This window comes from Watersipora subatra, chromosome 3 (genome assembly GCF_963576615.1).
Source record: "Watersipora subatra chromosome 3, tzWatSuba1.1, whole genome shotgun sequence".
In the NCBI taxonomy this organism is placed as follows: Eukaryota; Metazoa; Bryozoa; class Gymnolaemata; order Cheilostomatida; family Watersiporidae; genus Watersipora; species Watersipora subatra.
In genome coordinates this window covers 75,642,409-75,664,325 of record NC_088710.1, presented here as the reverse complement: position 1 = coordinate 75,664,325, position 21,917 = coordinate 75,642,409, and the positions used below count along the sequence as shown (strand labels likewise).

The 21,917-nt window shown below is 33.3% G+C and overlaps 1 protein-coding gene across 1 annotated transcript in view; it reads right to left on the bottom strand.

Moving 5' to 3' along the window:
* Positions 1 to 378: 378 nt before the first annotated feature.
* LOC137389619 (protein C-mannosyl-transferase DPY19L1-like) overlaps positions 379 to 21,917 on the bottom strand; it is a 31,292-nt gene continuing 9,753 nt past the window's right edge. Inside the window, exons 9-17 of the mRNA XM_068075678.1 lie at positions 16,682 to 16,768; positions 16,402 to 16,542; positions 16,089 to 16,262; positions 15,512 to 15,613; positions 12,327 to 12,446; positions 9,386 to 9,563; positions 9,203 to 9,302; positions 8,883 to 9,011; positions 379 to 1,453 (exon numbers count right to left, since the gene is read on the bottom strand). Coding sequence (XP_067931779.1) covers positions 1,303 to 1,453; positions 8,883 to 9,011; positions 9,203 to 9,302; positions 9,386 to 9,563; positions 12,327 to 12,446; positions 15,512 to 15,613; positions 16,089 to 16,262; positions 16,402 to 16,542; positions 16,682 to 16,768 — 1,182 coding nt within the window. The 3' untranslated portion in view covers positions 379 to 1,302. The remainder of the gene's footprint in view (positions 1,454 to 8,882; positions 9,012 to 9,202; positions 9,303 to 9,385; positions 9,564 to 12,326; positions 12,447 to 15,511; positions 15,614 to 16,088; positions 16,263 to 16,401; positions 16,543 to 16,681; positions 16,769 to 21,917) is intronic.

Genomic DNA, 21,917 nt, shown 5'->3' with positions numbered 1-21,917 from the left:
TGTGTGAAACGAACAAGATTCGAAAGCAGGTTGAAAGCTTTCTCTGACTAGATGTCTCTGCAATACTAGCTTAGTGCTTAGTTGGCGAGTTGTTATTGGGTAGTTTTCATGGCTGCTTCAAGTGACGTATGAAGTTTTGTGAGCAAAACATAAAAATTAAAGCAAAAACGAACTATCGTAAGCTTGCGGTTGCTGATTGCTTACCAACAGTCTCGCCAACAAAGATGAAGCTGTTATTTTATGCTATGATCAGGAAGGCAGTAACAAAACCAAAAAGTTGTAGAGGTGGATCGGCTAATTTGCCTAGCCTTATTTCTCTGAACAAATGATTGGTGGAAGGTTGTTCCTCCCACAGTTGCTTAAGAATTGATTGTGAAGTACAATGCAACTTAAGATTTTATTGATGGATCCTGCAAGCAATACGAGGTGAGCTAAAGAAAGATGTGACGTGCTAGATGAACAAGACGAGCTGAGATTCAGAAATAAAACTGAGAAACAATAGTCGTAAACAATAGACGTAAACAATGACATATAAAAACAAACTGATAACATCGGGTAAAAACCAAAACCATTAATTGCACATATTTTATGACAAAACAGACAAAACTATTTGTTCCAATTTTCAATTAAAATATCACATTTGGGCATAATATTATTATATCATTGAGAGTATGCCATTATGAATGCAATGCACATGATATCATTGAGAAGTGAATTTTGAAGGATATCGATACCCTATTACAATGAGTGAAATATTAAGCACTGAATGGATTGGTCAAACTAGAATGTGAGGAGATTACATATAGAATAAGAATTATGCTTCAAGATTTTTATGCAAATGCTTTGGTTCACTAATTGAAGCTTGGCTATAGATGTTTATTTTGTCTGCGTATCTAGAAGTGCACCTTTACAATTACGAGCGTGTGTCCATCTAAAGACATGCTGTCTATAGATGTATGATAATCTATATATATACACTCTACATACTACCTACAAATGCATGAGTGTGTATAAACCAATAATTATCTATAGACACAACTATCTACAGATATACACACTTACTCAAACACGTATGCCTATCTATAAATGCGGTCTACAGTATGAAGAGATACATGTTTATTCATATACACAACCTTACTGTCTACTAATGTCTATTACAGATATTAGAATGTATATTGACTGCATAGCCCAGTAAACACAAAGCTAGGAGAATAAAAAGTCGTTAGTAGAATGAGAAGTGATGATAATTTGAGTTGAAGAGCGGAAGGTGAGTTTATGGAGTTGTGATAAGTAGTTTCCAGATTACAGAACCTTGAAAACATCAAATTTCTCATTCTTATACACTTGTTCGAAATAAGGAGTGGGATCCCTAGTAAGCACAAGACAGAGGGGGGTCTTGCCTGCATTCGCTGGATCTTCGACATCCCAGATCTCTGGCATAGTACAACCATTTCTGTTAAAACGAAAAAGAGCGCGTGAAGAGAAAGCCTTAGAAACGCTCTACGGATGGCATCATCATGTGACAATGAAAGGAGAAAACCCAAAATATCTTGGTGGCCATATGCAATGAGGGCAAAAGAGCATCGTAATTAAATGCGATCTATTTTGTAGCTGATGAAAAAAAGGGGTGGAAATATAAAGTGGTAGATGATAACACGGAGATATAGAACAAGTTAGTGATATAAAGTAGTAGATGATAATATAGAGATATAGAACAAGGTAGTGATATAAAGTAGTAGATGATAATATAGAGATATAGAACAAGGTAGTGATATATAGTAGTAGATGATAATATAGAGATAAAGAACAAGGTAGTAATATATAGTAGTAGATGATAATATAGAGATATAGAACAAGGTAGTAATATATAGTAGTAGATGATAATATAGAGATATAGAACAAGGTAGTAATATATAGTAGTAGATGATAATATAAAGATATAGAACAAGGTAGTGATATAAAGTGGTAGATAATAATATAGAGATATAGAACAAGGTAGTGATATATAGTAGTATATGATAATATAAAGACATAGAACAAGGTAGTAATATATAGTAGTAGATGATAATATAGAGATATAGAACAAGGTAGTAATATATAGTGGTAGATGATAATATAGAGATATAGAACAAGGTAGTGATATATAGTAGTAGATGATAATATAGAGATATAGAACAAGGTAGTAATATATAGTGGTAGATGATAATATAGAGATATAGAACAAGGTAGTGATATATAGTAGTAGATGATAATATAGAGATAAAGAACAAGGTAGTAATATATAGTAGTAGATGATAATATAAAGATATAGAACAAGGTAATGATATATAGTAGTAGATGATAATATAGAGATATACAACAAGGTAGTAATATATAGTAGTAGATGATAATATAAAGATATAGAACAAGGTAGTGATATATAGTAGTAGATGATAATATAGAGATATAGAACAAGGTAGTAATATATAGTAGTAGATGATAATATAGAGATATAGAACAAGGTAGTAATATATAGTAGTAGATGATAATACGGAGATATAGAACAAGGTAGTGATATAAAGTAGTAGATGATAATATAGAGATATAGAACAAGGTAGTGATATATAGTAGTAGATGATAATATAGAGATAAAGAGCAAGGTAGTAATATATAGTAGTAGATGATAATATAGAGATATAGAACAAGGTAGTAATATATAGTAGTAGATGATAATATAGAGATATAAAACAAGGTAGTAATATATAGTGGTAGATAATAATATAGAGATATAGAACAAGGTAGTGATATATAGTAGTAGATGATAATATAGAGATATAGAACAAGGTAGTGATATATAGTAGTAGATGATAATATAGAGATATACAACAAGGTAGTAATATATAGTAGTAGATGATAATATAAAGATATAGAACAAGGTAGTGATATAAAGTAGTAGATGATAATATAGAGATATAGAACAAGGTAGTGATATATAGTAGTAGATGATAATATAGAGATAAAGAACAAGGTAGTAATATATAGTAGTAGATGATAATATAGAGATATAGAACAAGGTAGTAATATATAGTAGTAGATGATAATATAGAGATATAGAACAAGGTAGTAATATATAGTAGTAGATGATAATATAAAGATATAGAACAAGGTAGTGATATAAAGTGGTAGATAATAATATAGAGATATAGAACAAGGTAGTGATATATAGTAGTATATGATAATATAAAGACATAGAACAAGGTAGTAATATATAGTAGTAGATGATAATATAGAGATATAGAACAAGGTAGTAATATATAGTAGTAGATGATAATATAGAGATATACAACAAGGTAGTAATATATAGTAGTAGATGATAATATAGAGATATAAAACAAGGTAGTAATATATAGTGGTAGATAATAATATAGAGATATAGAACAAGGTAGTGATATATAGTAGTAGATGATAATATAGAGATATAGAACAAGGTAGTGATATATAGTAGTAGATGATAATATAGAGATATACAACAAGGTAGTGATATATAGTAGTAGGTGATAATATAGAGATATACAACAAGGTAGTGATATATAGTAGTAGATGATAATATAAAGACATAGAACAAGGTAGTAATATATAGTAGTAGATGATAATATAGAGATATAGAACAAGGTAGTGATATATAGTAGTAGATGATAATATAAAGACATAGAACAAGGTAGTAATATATAGTAGTAGATGATAATATAGAGATATACAACAAGGTAGTAATATATAGTAGTAGATGATAATATAAAGATATAGAACAAGGTAGTGATATATAGTGGTAGATGATAATATAGAGATATACAACAAGGTAGTAATATATAGTGGTAGATGATAATATAGAGATATAGAACAAGGTAGTAATATATAGTAGTATATGATAATATAAAGATATAGAACAAGGTAGTAATATATAGTAGTAGATGATAATATAGAGATATAGAACAAGGTAGTAATATATAGTAGTAGATGATAATATAGAGATATACAACAAGGTAGTAATATATAGTAGTAGATGATAATATAAAGATATAGAACAAGGTAGTGATATATAGTAGTAGATGATAATATAAAGACATAGAACAAGGTAGTAATATATAGTAGTAGATGATAATATAGAGATATAGAACAAGGTAGTAATATATAGTGGTAGATGATAATATAGAGATATAGAACAAGGTAGTGATATATAGTAGTAGATGATAATATAGAGATATAGAACAAGGTAGTAATATATAGTAGTAGATGATAATATAGAGATATACAACAAGGTAGTAATATATAGTAGTAGATGATAATATAAAGATATAGAACAAGGTAGTGATATATAGTGGTAGATGATAATATAGAGATATACAACAAGGTAGTAATATATAGTGGTAGATGATAATATAGAGATATAGAACAAGGTAGTAATATATAGTAGTAGATGATAATATAGAGATATAGAACAAGGTAGTGATATATAGTAGTATATGATAATATAAAGACATAGAACAAGGTAGTAATATATAGTAGTAGATGATAATATAGAGATATAGAACAAGGTAGTAATATATAGTGGTAGATGATAATATAAAGATATAGAACAAGGTAGTGATATATAGTAGTAGATGATAATATAGAGATATAGAACAAGGTAGTAATATATTGTAGTAGATGATAATATAAAGATATAGAACAAGGTAGTGATATAAAGTGGTAGATAATAATATAGAGATATAGAACAAGGTAGTGATATATAGTAGTATATGATAATATAAAGACATAGAACAAGGTAGTAATATATAGTAGTAGATGATAATATAGAGATATAGAACAAGGTAGTAATATATAGTGGTAGATGATAATATAGAGATATAGAACAAGGTAGTAATATATAGTGGTAGATGATAATATAGAGATATAGAACAAGGTAGTAATATATAGTAGTAGATGATAATATAGAGATATAGAACAAGGTAGTAATATATAGTGGTAGATGATAATATAGAGATATAGAACAAGGTAGTAATATATAGTAGTAGATGATAATATAGAGATATAGAACAAGGTAGTAATATATAGTAGTAGATGATAATATAAAGATATAGAACAAGGTAGTAATATATAGTAGTAGATGATAATATAGAGATATAGAACAAGGTAGTGATATATAGTAGTAGATGATAATATAGAGATATAGAACAAGGTAGCAATATATAGTAGTAGATGATAATATAGAGATATACAACAAGGTAGTGATATAAAGTGGTAGATAATAATATAGAGATATACAACAAGGTAGTGATATAAAGTGGTAGATAATAATATAGAGATATAGAACAAGGTAGTAATATATAGTAGTAGATGATAATATAGAGATATAGAACAAGGTAGTAATATATAGTAGTAGATGATAATATAGAGATATAGAACAAGGTAGTGATATATAGTAGTATATGATAATATAAAGACATAGAACAAGGTAGTAATATATAGTAGTAGATGATAATATAGAGATATAGAACAAGGTAGTAATATATAGTGGTAGATGATAATATAGAGATATAGAACAAGGTAGTGATATATAGTAGTAGATGATAATATAGAGATATAGAACAAGGTAGTAATATATTGTAGTAGATGATAATATAAAGATATAGAACAAGGTAGTGATATAAAGTGGTAGATAATAATATAGAGATATAGAACAAGGTAGTGATATATAGTAGTATATGATAATATAAAGACATAGAACAAGGTAGTAATATATAGTAGTAGATGATAATATAGAGATATAGAACAAGGTAGTAATATATAGTGGTAGATGATAATATAGAGATATAGAACAAGGTAGTAATATATAGTGGTAGATGATAATATAGAGATATAGAACAAGGTAGTAATATATAGTAGTAGATGATAATATAGAGATATAGAACAAGGTAGTAATATATAGTGGTAGATGATAATATAGAGATATAGAACAAGGTAGTAATATATAGTAGTAGATGATAATATAGAGATATAGAACAAGGTAGTAATATATAGTAGTAGATGATAATATAAAGATATAGAACAAGGTAGTAATATATAGTAGTAGATGATAATATAGAGATATAGAACAAGGTAGTGATATATAGTAGTAGATGATAATATAAAGATATAGAACAAGGGAGTGATATATAGTAGTAGATGATAATATAGAGATATAGAACAAGGTAGTAATATATAGTAGTAGATGATAATATAGAGATATACAACAAGGTAGTGATATAAAGTGGTAGATAATAATATAGAGATATACAACAAGGTAGTGATATAAAGTGGTAGATAATAATATAGAGATATAGAACAAGGTAGTAATATATAGTAGTAGATGATAATATAGAGATATAGAACAAGGTAGTGATATATAGTAGTAGATGATAATATAAAGATATAGAACAAGGTAATGATATACCAACCGTGACTCACAAGTTGAGCTCTAAGTCAGACGAGTTATCACTATTACTATAGCTTACAGCATTAATGTTATTATTAATATTATTATAGTTAGGAATAAAATAATCAATATCACTAGTACTCTTAATAGATTTTCATCAGAAGTCCATTGATCTAAAATTTTAAAAGCCTCAGTAACCGTAATGCGTCTGACACAGCCGGTCAGTAGCCGTAATGCGTCTGACACAGCCGGTCAGTAGCCGTAATGCGTCTGACACAGCTGGTCAGTAGCTGTAATGCGTCTGACACAGCTGGCCAGTAGCTGTAATGCGTCTGACACAGCTGGTCAGTAGCTGTAGTGCGTCTGACACAGCTGGTCAATAGCTGTAATGCGTCTGACACAGCCGGTCAGTAGCTGTAATGCGTCTGACACAGCCGGTCAGTAGCTGTAATGCGTCTGACACAGCTGGTCAGTAGCTGTAATGCGTCTGACTCAGCTGGTCAGTAGCTGTAATGCGTCTGATACAGCTGATCAGTAGCAGTAATGCGTCTGACACAGCTGGTCAGTAGCTGTAATGCGTCTGACTCAGCTGGTCAGTAGCTGTAATGCGTCTGAAACAGCTGGTCAGTAGCTGTAATGCGCCTGATACAGCTGGTCAGTAGCAGTAATGCGTCTGACACAGCTGGTCAGTAGCTGTAATGCGTCTGACACAGCCGGTCAGTAGCTGTAATGCGTCTGACACAGCTGGTCAGTAGCTGTAATGCGTCTGAAACAGCTGGTCAGTAGCTGTAATGCGTCTGAAACAGCTGGTCAGTAGCTGTAATGCGTCTGACTCAGCTGGTCAGTAGCTGTAATGCGTCTGAAACAGCTGGTCAGTAGCTGTAATGCGCCTGATACAGCTGGTCAGTAGCAGTAATGCGTCTGACACAGCTGGTCAGTAGCTGTAATGCGTCTGACACAGCCGGTCAGTAGCTGTAATGCGTCTGACTCAGCTGGTCAGTAGCTGTAATGCGTCTGACTCAGCTGGTCAGTAGCTGTAATGCGTCTGATACAGCTGATCAGTAGCAGTAATGCGTCTGACACAGCTGGTCAGTAGCTGTAATGCGTCTGACTCAGCTGGTCAGTAGCTGTAATGCGTCTGAAACAGCTGGTCAGTAGCTGTAATGCGCCTGATACAGTTGGTCAGTAGCAGTAATGCGTCTGACACAGCTGGTCAATAGCTGTAATGCGTCTGACACAGCCGGTCAGTAGCTGTAATGCGTCTGACACAGCCGGTCAGTAGCTGTAATGCGTCTGACACAGCTGGTCAGTAGCTGTAATGCGTCTGACACAGCTGGTCAGTAGCTGTAATGCGTCTGACACAGCTGGTCAGTAGCTGTAATGCGTCTGACTCAGCTGGTCAGTAGCTGTAATGCGTCTGATACAGCTGATCAGTAGCAGTAATGCGTCTGACACAGCTGGTCAGTAGCTGTAATGCGTCTGACACAGCTGGCCAGTAGCTGTAATGCGTCTGACACAGCTGGTCAGTAGCTGTAATGCGTCTGACTCAGCTGGTCAGTAGCTGTAATGCGTCTGATACAGCTGATCAGTAGCAGTAATGCGTCTGACACAGCTGGTCAGTAGCTGTAATGCGTCTGACTCAGCTGGTCAGTAGCTGTAATGCGTCTGACTCAGCTGGTCAGTAGCTGTAATGTGTCTGATACAGCTGATCAGTAGCAGTAATGCGTCTGACACAGCTGGTCAGTAGCTGTAATGCGTCTGACTCAGCTGGTCAGTAGCTGTAATGCGTCTGAAACAGCTGGTCAGTAGCTGTAATGCGTCTAATACAGCTGATCAGTAGCAGTAATGCGTCTGACACAGCTGGTCAGTAGCTGTAATGCGTCTGACTCAGCTGGTCAGTAGCTGTAATGCGTCTGAAACAGCTGGTCAGTAGCTGTAATGCGCCTGATACAGTTGGTCAGTAGCAGTAATGCGTCTGACACAGCTGGTCAGTAGCTGTAATGCGTCTGACTCAGCTGGTCAGTAGCTGTAATGCGTCTGAAACAGCTGGTCAGTAGCTGTAATGCGCCTGATACAGTTGGTCAGTAGCAGTAATGTGTCTGACGCAGCTGGTCAGTAGCTGTAATGCGTCTGACACAGCTGGTCGGTAGCTGTAGTGCGTCTGACTCAGCTGGTCAGAGCGAAGAGGAAATTGTGATAAAAAGTTTTTGAAAAGTGAAACTCTGCTCAAACCTGTTTTTATTGGCTCAACGCAAGCTGCTGATTATTTCGTCTATTCAACTGCAGACATGATAGGCTAATTAAACTAACTACTCACAAATCAGAAACATACATAAAACCTGTGGTGAGCCGTACTACGAGGCTCGCGGTACGCGATGGGTTAAATGAAATTGAAGATGAGAACCATATAAAATATTCTTCCAAGACTCACTTCGCTCCACTCCGCAGACACCAGCCTCCCTCATAGACAATGTACTCTACTTGCAGCTCTTTGCACACATCGTACAGCTCTTTTTTGCTTTTTCTGCTTGTCATCGTGTAGATTTTTTTTGTTCTTTCTCTGCAACATCACCAGTTATTAACTGAAACAATCATGCATTCCTTTAGATTATGTAATACCAGTCTCGATGACTAGTTTTGGAAAGTCATTTATTCATCATCAGCATCAGAGGTATTTAATATGAAAACATAAGACCATCATCAGAACTGCAAAGCAACATACAGGTACATTAGCAGTATTGTCTAGCTTACCGAATGCCTGCGTCTTCATAGTGAGGGTGGTTAATTATCGGACGAAGCGTGGATAACTTTATATTAGCCATAGTAGGCATGGGTCCCCCAAAAACAGCATCTGCAACATCGAGGACAATAGTAAGACAATATCAAACAAGTGAGAACCAAACGGTTAGTCGAGTTGATAGACCTGTAACTCACTCTCTGGAGTTGCCTGTATAATCCACTCAATGAGATCTTCCATCGGGTAGTTGCTGTATTCTCCCTTGATATTCATCTGTTGCCTCAAGTTGAGGTTGCCCTGAATGGCCATAAGGCCAATGAGCAGTACGATGAGGCCCCGTTGGTAGTTTATTTCTGGCAAGTAGACTCCAAGAAACTGCCAGCAAATGATAAGATATGAATATCTGACCATAGCATACGCGGTGTTTTGGTGAATCGAATGGAGGGTGTAAACCAAAATCTTATTCGAATGGACAAGAAAATAGTTGATTTAATATCAAGTGTCCATCATTCATTGGTCTAGCACTGAATACTTGAAAGTGCAAGCCATAGAGTTATCTCCCCCTAGAGTGATAACTGCGCCTTCAACAACACGAGCGTTTCCGGTGCCAACAAGGAGCGTTTAGGCCACGCCCCTTTTTTGTGCTGGTCAATCGTAGTGATTGACAGAACAATAACATCAGCCATGAGAATGATCATGAATTTCCACAGTTAAGATAGTAATTATTGCTCATATTAAAGAAATGATGATTATAGTTTATTACTCTAATATATGCTTATTATTTAAAGCAATTCAATACCTACATGCCTTGCAAAGGCACTGAATAGATAGTGTAAGTGAGTTAATGCAATCAATGATATACAGCCCCCCCACATGGGGGGCTGTATATAATTGGTTACTCATAGATAAGATAGATAGTCATACTGGGGTTGTATTACATTGGTGTGATGGGAAGCTAATCGACTGCCATCAACTGAAAGTATTGACATTGTATAGTGATAGAGTGATTCATTGACACCACAGTCCACAAACAGCCCTTGCATGTAATATTAGATTTCAATACATATCAATCAAATACAAAGACTAGCTTGAAGCCAAGATGTCCACTAGTTGGTGGACATCTTTGCTTGATGTAAGCAAGCAAAAAGTTTGAAAGTTAGAGTGGCAAATGTTGTTATATGTTAAATAAAAATAAATTATACTTAATTATACTAAATTATAATTATTTAAAAATAAAATAGACTTTTTTATTACTTTATTTATCAAATCATTTTTTTTATTGTAATCATAGCTAAACAGATTATATTTAGCCATTACTTGCTAATTATTTCACATTTAAACACATTTGCAGTTTCATTTTTTCTCCTAATTTACATGTATTTCAACAAAACACTTCTTTCATGATATTAAATTTAAAAGTTGTAGTTGTTTGCAAAAGCTTGAAAACATTTACAGTTGTTTTTGTTTTCTCTCTTCTCTTCATTTATTTCAATTATACAAAACACTTCTCATAACATGTAGTTTGAAAGTTAAAGTGGCAAATGTTGTTATATGTTAAATAAAAATAAATTATACTTAATTATACTAAATTATGATTATATGAAAATAAAATAGACTTTTTATTACCTTATTTATTAAATAATTTTTCATTGTAATCATAGCTAAACAGATTATATTTAGCCATTACTTGCTAATTATTTTACATTTAAACACATTTACAGTTTTATTTTTCTTCCTAATTTACATGTATTTCAACAAAACACTTCTTTCATGATATTAAATTTAAAAGTTGTAGTTGTTTGAAAAAGCTTGAAAACCTTTACAGTTGTTTTCTTTTTCCTCTTAATTCATTTAAACTGCTTAAAAATATTTTCTCATGATATGAAGTTTAAAAGTTAGAATGGTGAATAAATGTTATATAAAAATAAATTTTCTTTCCAAAGACTTTTTTATAACTCGGGTAGTACAGCTCATAGTTGATGGCAGTCGATTAGCTTCCCATCACACTAATGTAAAACAACCCCAGTATGACTATCTATCTTATTTATGAGTAACTGATTGCATTAACTCACTTACTTAACACTATCTATTCAGTGCCTTTGCAAGTCATGAAGGTATCAGGGATTACGTGTATGTCACAATTTCCATTTCCCTAATTCATTTCCATATTATTTCTATTTCCATAAAATTTCAATAATTTATTTCCATATTAATTCAATTTCCATAACATTTCCATAATTCATTTCCATATTATTTCCATTTCCATAACATTTCCATAATTCATTTCCATATTATTTCCATTTCCATAACATTTCCCTACTTCATTTCCATATTATTTCCATTTCTATAAAATTTCCATGATTAATTTCCATATTATTTCCATAACATTTCCATAATTCATTTCCATATTATTTCCATTTCCATAACATTTCCCTACTTCATTTCCATATTATTTCCATTTCCATAAAATTTCCATGATTAATTTCCATATTATTTCCATAATATTTCCCTACTTCATTTCCATATTATTTCCATTTCCACAATTCATTTCCATATTATTTCTATTTCCATAACATTTCCATAATTCATTTCCATATTATTTCCATTTCCATATTATTTCCATTTCCATAACATTTCCCTACTTCATTTCCATATTATTTCCATAGCATTTCCATAATTTATTTTCATATTATTTTCATTTCCATACCATTTCCATATTTCTAAAATAAAATTTCCATATCTATTTCCCTAAAATTATGGAAATATTTATGTTTATGGAAATGGAAAAGTAAACATTTCCATAATATGTTTAGCGATCCCTGGTAGGTATTGAATTGCTTTAAATAATAAGCATATATTAGAGTAATAAACTATAATCATCATTTCTTTAAAATGAACATTAATTACTATCTTAACTGGAAATGCATGATCCTTGTTTAACCCTTTTCATGGCTGATGTTATTGATCTAGTCAATCACTACGACTGACTAGCACAACAAGGGGGCGTGGCTTAAACGCTCCCTGTTGGCACCGGAAACCCTCATGTAGTTATCACTCTAGGGGGAGATAACTCTATGGTGCAAGCAGTAAATAACCAATAGGTATTTTGGAGCATTACTTAGAAAGAAATAGACTGACCTTGGGAGAAGCGAGTAAACTTGTAACGAGACAGAGCTGGGGCGTAGCAAACAGTTTGAGTCTCATGATTATCACAGCCATGATAACAAAAGCGCAGAGCTGGAACACGTTGTAGAGCACCTACAGTGAATGTAAGAGCTTATTTATCATTTCAGGGTGCCTGATTTTATTAAATAGATAGTTCTTTCTGTTTCACCAATGATTGATTTGACCTGGCTATTGAATATTTGACCTTCACACAAAGGTCGCATTGAGGTTTTGTAAACTATGGCTAAATGCTATTCAATATATTCCGGACATGAAACCAAAAGAAGACAATGCGCTTTTTAATTAAAAAATCAAAAATATATTCCCACCATAATTAACCTGACCTAAGATCTATCCCACTCTCCAGTCGTCTTGAATTGCACAAACTAGTCATTAACAAGTAGTGGATTATCAACCACTTGTGTAGGTAGTGGATTATCAACCACTTGTGTAGGTAGTGGATTATCAACCACTTGTGTAGGCAGTGGATTACCAACCACTTGTGTAGGTAGTGGATTATCAACCGCTTGTGTAGGTAGTGGATTATCAACCGCTTGTGTAGGTAGTGGATTACCAACCACTTGTGTAGGTAGTGGATTATCAACCACTTGTGTAGATAGTGGATTATCAACCGCTTGTGTAGGTAGTGGATTATCAACCACTTGTGTAGGTAGTGGATTATCAACCGCTTGTGTAGGTAGTGGATTATCAACCACTTGTGTAGGTAGTGGGTTACCAACCGCTTGTATAGGTAGTGGATTAGCAACCGCTTGTGTAGGTAGTGGATTATCAACCACTTGTGTAGGTAGTGGATTATCAACCGCTTGTGTAGGTAGTGGATTATTAACCACTAGTGTAGGCAGTGGATTACCAACCACTTGTGTAGGTAGTGGATTATCAACCGCTTGTGTAGGTAGTGGATTATCAACCGCTTGTGTAGGTAGTGGATTACCAACCACTTGTGTAGGTAGTGGATTACCAACCGCTTGTGTAGGTAGTGGATTATCAACCACTTGTGTAGGCAGTGGATTACCAACCACTTGTGTAGGTAGTGGATTATCAACCACTTGTGTAGGTAGTGGATTATCAACCGCTTGTGTAGGTAGTGGATTACCAACCACTTGTGTAGGTAGTGGATTACCAACCGCTTGTGTAGGTAGTGGATTATCAACCACTTGTGTAGGCAGTGGATTACCAACCACTTGTGTAGGTAGTGGATTATCAACCACTTGTGTAGGTAGTGGATTATCAACCACTTGTGTAGGTAGTGGATTATCAACCACTTGTGTAGGTAGTGGATTATCAACCACTTGTGTAGGTAGTGGATTACCAACCACTTGTGTAGGCAGTGGATTACCAACCACTTGTGTAGGTAGTGGATTAGCAACCGCTTGTGTAGGTAGTGGATTAGCAACCGCTTGTGTAGGTAGTAGATTATCAACCACTTGTGTAGGTAGTGGATTATCAACCACTTGTGTATCAACCACTTGCGGAGCCTCTGTGCCAATATTCTTTGTATTTAACGATAAAATCAACTTCTGTGAGTATAAAATTACCAAATTTCTAACCATATATTTTCTATACAACACTGAGATCGATACTAGAAAGGTAGACTATAGTTTATAGACCATAGCATCACTTCAAGTAGCCCCTGAAACAGCGCAGTCATTAAAGAAGTTGTTGCGTTTATCTGCAGTGATGGTATGACCATAAGTTTATCTGCAGTGATGGTATGATCATAAGTTTATCTGCAGTGATGGTATGACCATAAGTTTATCTGCAGTGATGGTATGACCATAAGTTTATCTGCAGTGATGGTACGACCATAAGTTTATCTGCAGCGATGGTATGACCATAAGTTTATCTGCAGTGATGGTATGACCATAAGTTTATCTGCAGTGATGGTATGACCATAAGTTTATCTGCAGTGATGGTATGACCATAAGTTTATCTGCAGTGATGGTATGACCATAAGTTTATCTGCAGTGATGGTATGACCATAAGTTTATCTGCAGTGATGGTATGACCATAAGTTTATCTGCAGTGATGGTATGACCATAAGTTTATCTGCAGTGATGGTACGACCATAAGTTTATCTGCAGTGATGGTATGACCATAAGTTTATCTGCAGTGATGGTATGACCATAAGTTTATCTGCAGTGATGGTATGACCATAAGTTTATCTGCAGTGATGGTATGACCATAAGTTTATCTGCAGTGATGGTATGACCATAAGTTTATCTGCAGTGATGGTATGACCATAAGTTTATCTGCAGTGATGGTATGACCATAAGTTTATCTGCAGTGATGGTATGACCATAAGTTTATCTGCAGTGATGGTATGACCATAAGTTTATCTGCAGTGATGGTACGACCATAAGTTTATCTGCAGTGATGGTACGACCATAAGTTTATCTGCAGTGATGGTATGACCATAAGTTTATCTGCAGTGATGGTACGACCATAAGTTTATCTGCAGTGATGGTATGACCATAAGTTTATCTGCAGTGATGGTATGACCATAAGTTTATCTGCAGTGATGGTACGACCATAAGTTTATCTGCAGTGATGGTACGATCATAAGTTTATCTGCAGTGATGGTATGACCATAAGTTTATCTGCAGTGATGGTATGATCATAAGTTTATCTGCAGTGATGGTACGACCATAAGTTTATCTGCAGTGATGGTATGACCATAAGTTTATCTGCAGTGATGGTACGACCATAAGTTTATCTGCAGTGATGGTACGACCATAAGTTTATCTGCAGTGATGGTACGATCATAAGTTTATCTGCAGTGATGGTATGACCATAAGTTTATCTGCAGTGATGGTATGACCATAAGTTTATCTGCAGTGATGGTATGATCATAAGTTTATCTGCAGTGATGGTATGACCATAAGTTTATCTGCAGTGATGGTATGACGATAAATTTATCTGCAGTGATGGTATGACCATAAGTTTATCTGCAGCGATGGTATGATCATGCCCAGACGAAATTCTTAATGTGCAGCAATTAGTCATGTTTGGCATGTTATATCTGAAGTATGAGCTATACGTAATTACTAGCTCAGGCAATTGTTATGGCAAGAAAGTGTATTACCAGATCTCATCCAAATACATCTACTGCAATATTTGTTCAAGCTCAAAGACTGTACCTCGGCGTGTTCTTTCTCATCATCCATGCCTTCTCCTTGAGGATAACATATAACCCCTTCTCTTTTGCCACTTCTATAGTTGGTTATCTCCCTCCTCAGCAGCTGTCAGCAGAGATTAGATATACACTGTTGCGATGTCATACCTAATGCTAGTCATAGTCAATGTCAGCTAGCCACAGTAATTGACAGCTAGCCAGTCATTGACAGCTAGTGACAGTCACTGACAGCTAGTGACAGTCACTGACAACTAGTGACAGTCACTGACAGCTAGTGACAGTCACTGACAATTAGTCACAGTCACTGACAACTAGTGAGTCACTGACAGCTAGTGACAGTCACCGACAGCTAGTGACAGTCACCGACAGCTAGCCACAGTCACCGACAGCTAGCCACAGTCATTGACAGTTAGTGACAGTCACTGCCACTAACTGTCAACAATGGCTAGTGACTCACTGACAGCTAGTCACAGTCATTCAGAGTGAGTGGTTGCAATCATCTGTGGCTTTTCAAAAACATATAACACATCGACATCAAATACAAATAGCAGCATTCATAGAGAACACTGAGCTAGCCTCACCGTGAACACAACAAGAAACACTGCCAAAAGCATGCTTGGTATGAGACCAGTAAGACAGAGCTTGCCGTAGGTTTCATACTCGAGAAAGTCAAATTCCTTAGCGCATGTATAGAGTAGCGTGTCGAAGCTTTTGAAGTCACCAAACTTGCTTTTCAGTATCTCTCCAATATGTGCCTGCAGCAACCAGAAATGGCTACCTTAAGAACTGCCTAACAAATTAGGGCTGACAGCTAATGAGAGACTACAATTGAATTTAACCAGTAGAAATAAAAAAGAATTCCATCTAACTACTACTGATAAGATAAAGGCTTACATCATCCTCCACGCGCAGCACTCTTCCTATCAGTACTTTTAATGAAACCATTCCAATGAGCAGGATGACTCCTTGGACCAGTAAAACGACGGGTTTATAGGTCAGCTTGTGGCGAAGAACTCCGTCAAATAGCAGGATCAACTAGTGATGTAAGAGTGCAAAGCTAGAGCATGCATAGAGACTTCTTCATAAATGGAAGTCTCCACAATCTCAGAGAATAGACACCAAGGCATTAGATTACTGAGATAGTAACATAGTTGTAACGCAAAGATATACTCACATAGACAGAAAGGATGCAAGAGGCATAAAATGATGAGAGAAGCATCTCATTACCAAAGAGCATCAGAAAGCTGATGAAAAGGCCCATCTACAAATAACACAGAAAATCTAGATATACAAGTAGTATAAAACTCAGGGGTGAAGACTTAGATATAGATATCAGGTACAAAGACTTGAGTATAGATATCAGGTACAAAGACTTAGATATAAATATCAGGTACAAAGACTTAGATATAAATATCAGGTACAAAGACTTAGATATAAATATCAGGTACAAAGACTTGAGTATGAATATCAGGTACAAAGACTTAGATATAAATATCAGGTACAAAGACTTAGATATAAATATCAGGTAAAGACTTAGATATAAATATCAGGTACAAAGACTCAGATATAAATATCAGGTAGAAAGACTCAGATATAAATATCAGGTACAAAGACTTAGATATAAATATCAGGTACAAAGACTTAGATATAAATATCAGGTACAAAGACTCAGATATAAATATCAGGTACAAAGACTCAGATATAAATATCAGGTACAAAGACTCAGATATAAATATCAGGTAGAAAGACTCAGATATAAATATCAGGTACAAAGACTTAGATATAAATATCAGGTACAAAGACTCAGATATAAATATCAGGTACAAAGACTCAGATATAAATATCAGGTACAAAGACTCAGATATAAATATCAGGTAGAAAGACTCAGATATAAATATCAGGTACAAAGACTTGAGTATAAATATCAGGTACAAAGACTTGAGTATAAATATCAGGTACAAAGACTTGAGTATAAATATCAGGTACAAAGACTTAGATATAAATATCAGGTACAAAGACTTAGATATAAATATCAGGTACAAAGACTTGAGTATAAATATCAGGTACAAAGACTCAGATATAAATATCAGGTACAAAGACTCAGATATAAATATCAGGTACAAAGACTCGGATATAAATATCAGGTATCAGGTACAAAGACTCAGATATAAATATCAGGTAGAAAGACTCAGATATAAATATCAGGTACAAAGACTTAGATATAAATATCAGGTACAAAGACTCAGATATAAATATCAGGTACAAAGACTCAGATATAAATATCAGGTAGAAAGACTCAGATATAAATATCAGGTACAAAGACTTAGATATAAATATCAGGTACAAAGACTCAGATATAAATATCAGGTACAAAGACTTGGATATAAATAAATATCAGGTACAAAGACTTGAGTATAAATATCAGGTACAAAGACTTGAGTATAAATATCAGGTACAAAGACTTAGATATAAATATCAGGTACAAAGACTCAGATATAAATATCAGGTACAAAGACTCAGATATAAATATCAGGTAGAAAGACTCAGATATAAATATCAGGTACAAAGACTTAGATATAAATATCAGGTACAAAGACTCAGATATAAATATCAGGTACAAAGACTCAGATATAAATATCAGGTAGAAAGACTCAGATATAAATATCAGGTACAAAGACTTGAGTATAAATATCAGGTACAAAGACTTAGATATAAATATCAGGTACAAAGACTCAGATATAAATATCAGGTATCAGGTACAAAGACTCAGATATAAATATCAGGTAGAAAGACTCAGATATAAATATCAGGTACAAAGACTTAGATATAAATATCAGGTACAAAGACTCAGATATAAATATCAGGTACAAAGACTCAGATATAAATATCAGGTAGAAAGACTCAGATATAAATATCAGGTACAAAGACTTAGATATAAATATCAGGTACAAAGACTCAGATATAAATATCAGGTACAAAGACTTAGATATAAATATCAGGTACAAAGACTTGAGTATAAATATCAGGTACAAAGACTTGAGTATAAATATCAGGTACAAAGACTCAGATATAAATATCAGGTACAAAGACTTGAGTATAAATATCAGGTACAAAGACTCAGATATAAATATCAGGTACAAAGACTTGAGTATAAATATCAGGTACAAAGACTTAGATATAAATATCAGGTACAAAGACTCAGATATAAATATCAGGTACAAAGACTCAGATATAAATATCAGGTACAAAGACTCAGATATAAATATCAGGTAGGAAGACTCAGATATAAATATCAGGTACAAAGACTTAGATATAAATATCAGGTACAAAGACTCAGATATAAATATCAGGTACAAAGACTTAGATATAAATATCAGGTACAAAGACTTGAGTATAAATATCAGGTACAAAGACTTGAGTATAAATATCAGGTACAAAGACTTAGATATAAATATCAGGTACAAAGACTCAGATATAAATATCAGGTACAAAGACTCAGATATAAATATCAGGTACAAAGACTTGAGTATAAATATCAGGTACAAAGACTCAGATATAAATATCAGGTACAAAGACTTGAGTATAAATATCAGGTACAAAGACTCAGATATAAATATCAGGTACAAAGACTTGAGTATAAATATCAGGTACAAAGACTTGAGTATAAATATCAGGTACAAAGACTTAGATATAAATATCAGGTACAAAGACTCAGATATAAATATCAGGTACAAAGACTTAGATATAAATATCAGGTACAAAGACTTGAGTATAAATATCAGGTACAAAGACTTAGATATAAATATCAGGTACAAAGACTCAGATATAAATATCAGGTACAAAGACTTGAGTATAAATATCAGGTACAAAGACTCAGATATAAATATCAGGTACAAAGACTCAGATATAAATATCAGGTACAAAGACTCAGATATAAATATCAGGTACAAAGACTCAGATATAAATATCAGGTAGAAAGACTCAGATATAAATATCAGGTACAAAGACTTAGATATAAATATCAGGTACAAAGACTCAGATATAAATATCAGGTACTAAGACTTAGATATAAATATCAGGTACAAAGACTCAGATATAAATATCAGGTACAAAGACTTAGATATAAATATCAGGTACAAAGACTCAGATATAAATATCAGGTACAAAGACTTAGATATAAATATCAGGTACAAAGACTCAGATATAAATATCAGGTACAAAGACTTAGATATAAATATCAGGTACAAAGACTTAGATATAAATATCAGGTACAAAGACTTGAGTATAAATATCAGGTACAAAGACTCAGATATAAATATCAGGTACAAAGACTTAGATATAAATATCAGGTACAAAGACTTAGATATAAATATCAGGTACAAAGACTTGAGTATAAATATCAGGTACAAAGACTCAGATATAAATATCAGGTACAAAGACTTAGATATAAATATCAGGTACAAAGACTCAGATATAAATATCAGGTACAAAGACTTAGATATAAATATCAGGTACAAAGACTTGAGTATAAATATCAGGTACAAAGACTCAGATATAAATATCAGGTACAAAGACTTAGATATAAATATCAGGTACAAAGACTTAGATATAAATATCAGGTACAAAGACTTGAGTATAAATATCAGGTACAAAGACTTAGATATAAATATCAGGTACAAAGACTTGAGTATAAATATCAGGTACAAAGACTCAGATATAAATATCAGGTACTAAGACTTAGATATAAATATCAGGTACAAAGACTCAGATATAAATATCAGGTACAAAGACTTAGATATAAATATCAGGTACAAAGACTTAGATATAAATATCAGGTACAAAGACTTAGATATAAATATCAGGTAGAAAGACTCAGATATAAATATCAGGTACAAAGACTTAGATATAAATATCAGGTACAAAGACTCAGATATAAATATCAGGTACAAAGACTCAGATATAAATATCAGGTACAAAGACTCAGATATAAATATCAGGTACAAAGACTTAGATATAAATATCAGGTACAAAGACTTAGATATAAATATCAGGTAGAAAGACTCAGATATAAATATCAGGTACTAAGACTTAGATATAAATATCAGGTACAAAGACTCAGATATAAATATCAGGTACAAAGACTTAGATATAAATATCAGGTACAAAGACTCAGATATAAATATCAGGTACAAAGACTTAGATATAAATATCAGGTACAAAGACTTGAGTATAAATATCAGGTACAAAGACTCAGATATAAATATCAGGTACTAAGACTTAGATATAAATATCAGGTACAAAGACTCAGATATAAATATCAGGTACAAAGACTTAGATATAAATATCAGGTACAAAGACTTAGATATAAATATCAGGTACAAAGACTTAGATATAAATATCAAGTAGAAAGACTCAGATATAAATATCAGGTACAAAGACTTAGATATAAATATCAGGTACAAAGACTCAGATATAAATATCAGGTACAAAGACTCAGATATAAATATCAGGTACAAAGACTCAGATATAAATATCAGGTACAAAGACTTAGATATAAATATCAGGTACAAAGACTTAGATATAAATATCAGGTAGAAAGACTCAGATATAAATATCAGGTACTAAGACTTAGATATAAATATCAGGTACAAAGACTCAGATATAAATATCAGGTACAAAGACTTAGTTATAAATATCAGGTACAAAGACTTGAGTATAAATATCAGGTACAAAGACTCAGATATAAATATCAGGTACTAAGACTTAGATATAAATATCAGGTACAAAGACTCAGATATAAATATCAGGTACAAAGACTTAGATATAAATATCAGGTACAAAGACTTAGATATAAATATCAGGTACAAAGACTTAGATATAAATATCAAGTAGAAAGACTCAGATATAAATATCAGGTACAAAGACTTAGATATAAATATCAGGTACAAAGACTCAGATATAAATATCAGGTACAAAGACTCAGATATAAATATCAGGTACAAAGACTCAGATATAAATATCAGGTACAAAGACTTAGATATAAATATCAGGTACAAAGACTTAGATATAAATATCAGGTAGAAAGACTCAGATATAAATATCAGGTACTAAGACTTAGATATAAATATCAGGTACAAAGACTCAGATATAAATATCAGGTACAAAGACTTAGATATAAATATCAGGTACAAAGACTCAGATATAAATATCAGGTACAAAGACTTAGATATAAATATCAGGTACAAAGACTTGAGTATAAATATCAGGTAGAAAACAAACATTCATATAGTCGTATATAATTTTATATGGAGACCAATTATAGCTTCCAACAATAATGCGATGAAACTAGTGCATTACATCAATACAACAATATAGCAATGAACATTTAATATTCATGATAATTTCATATA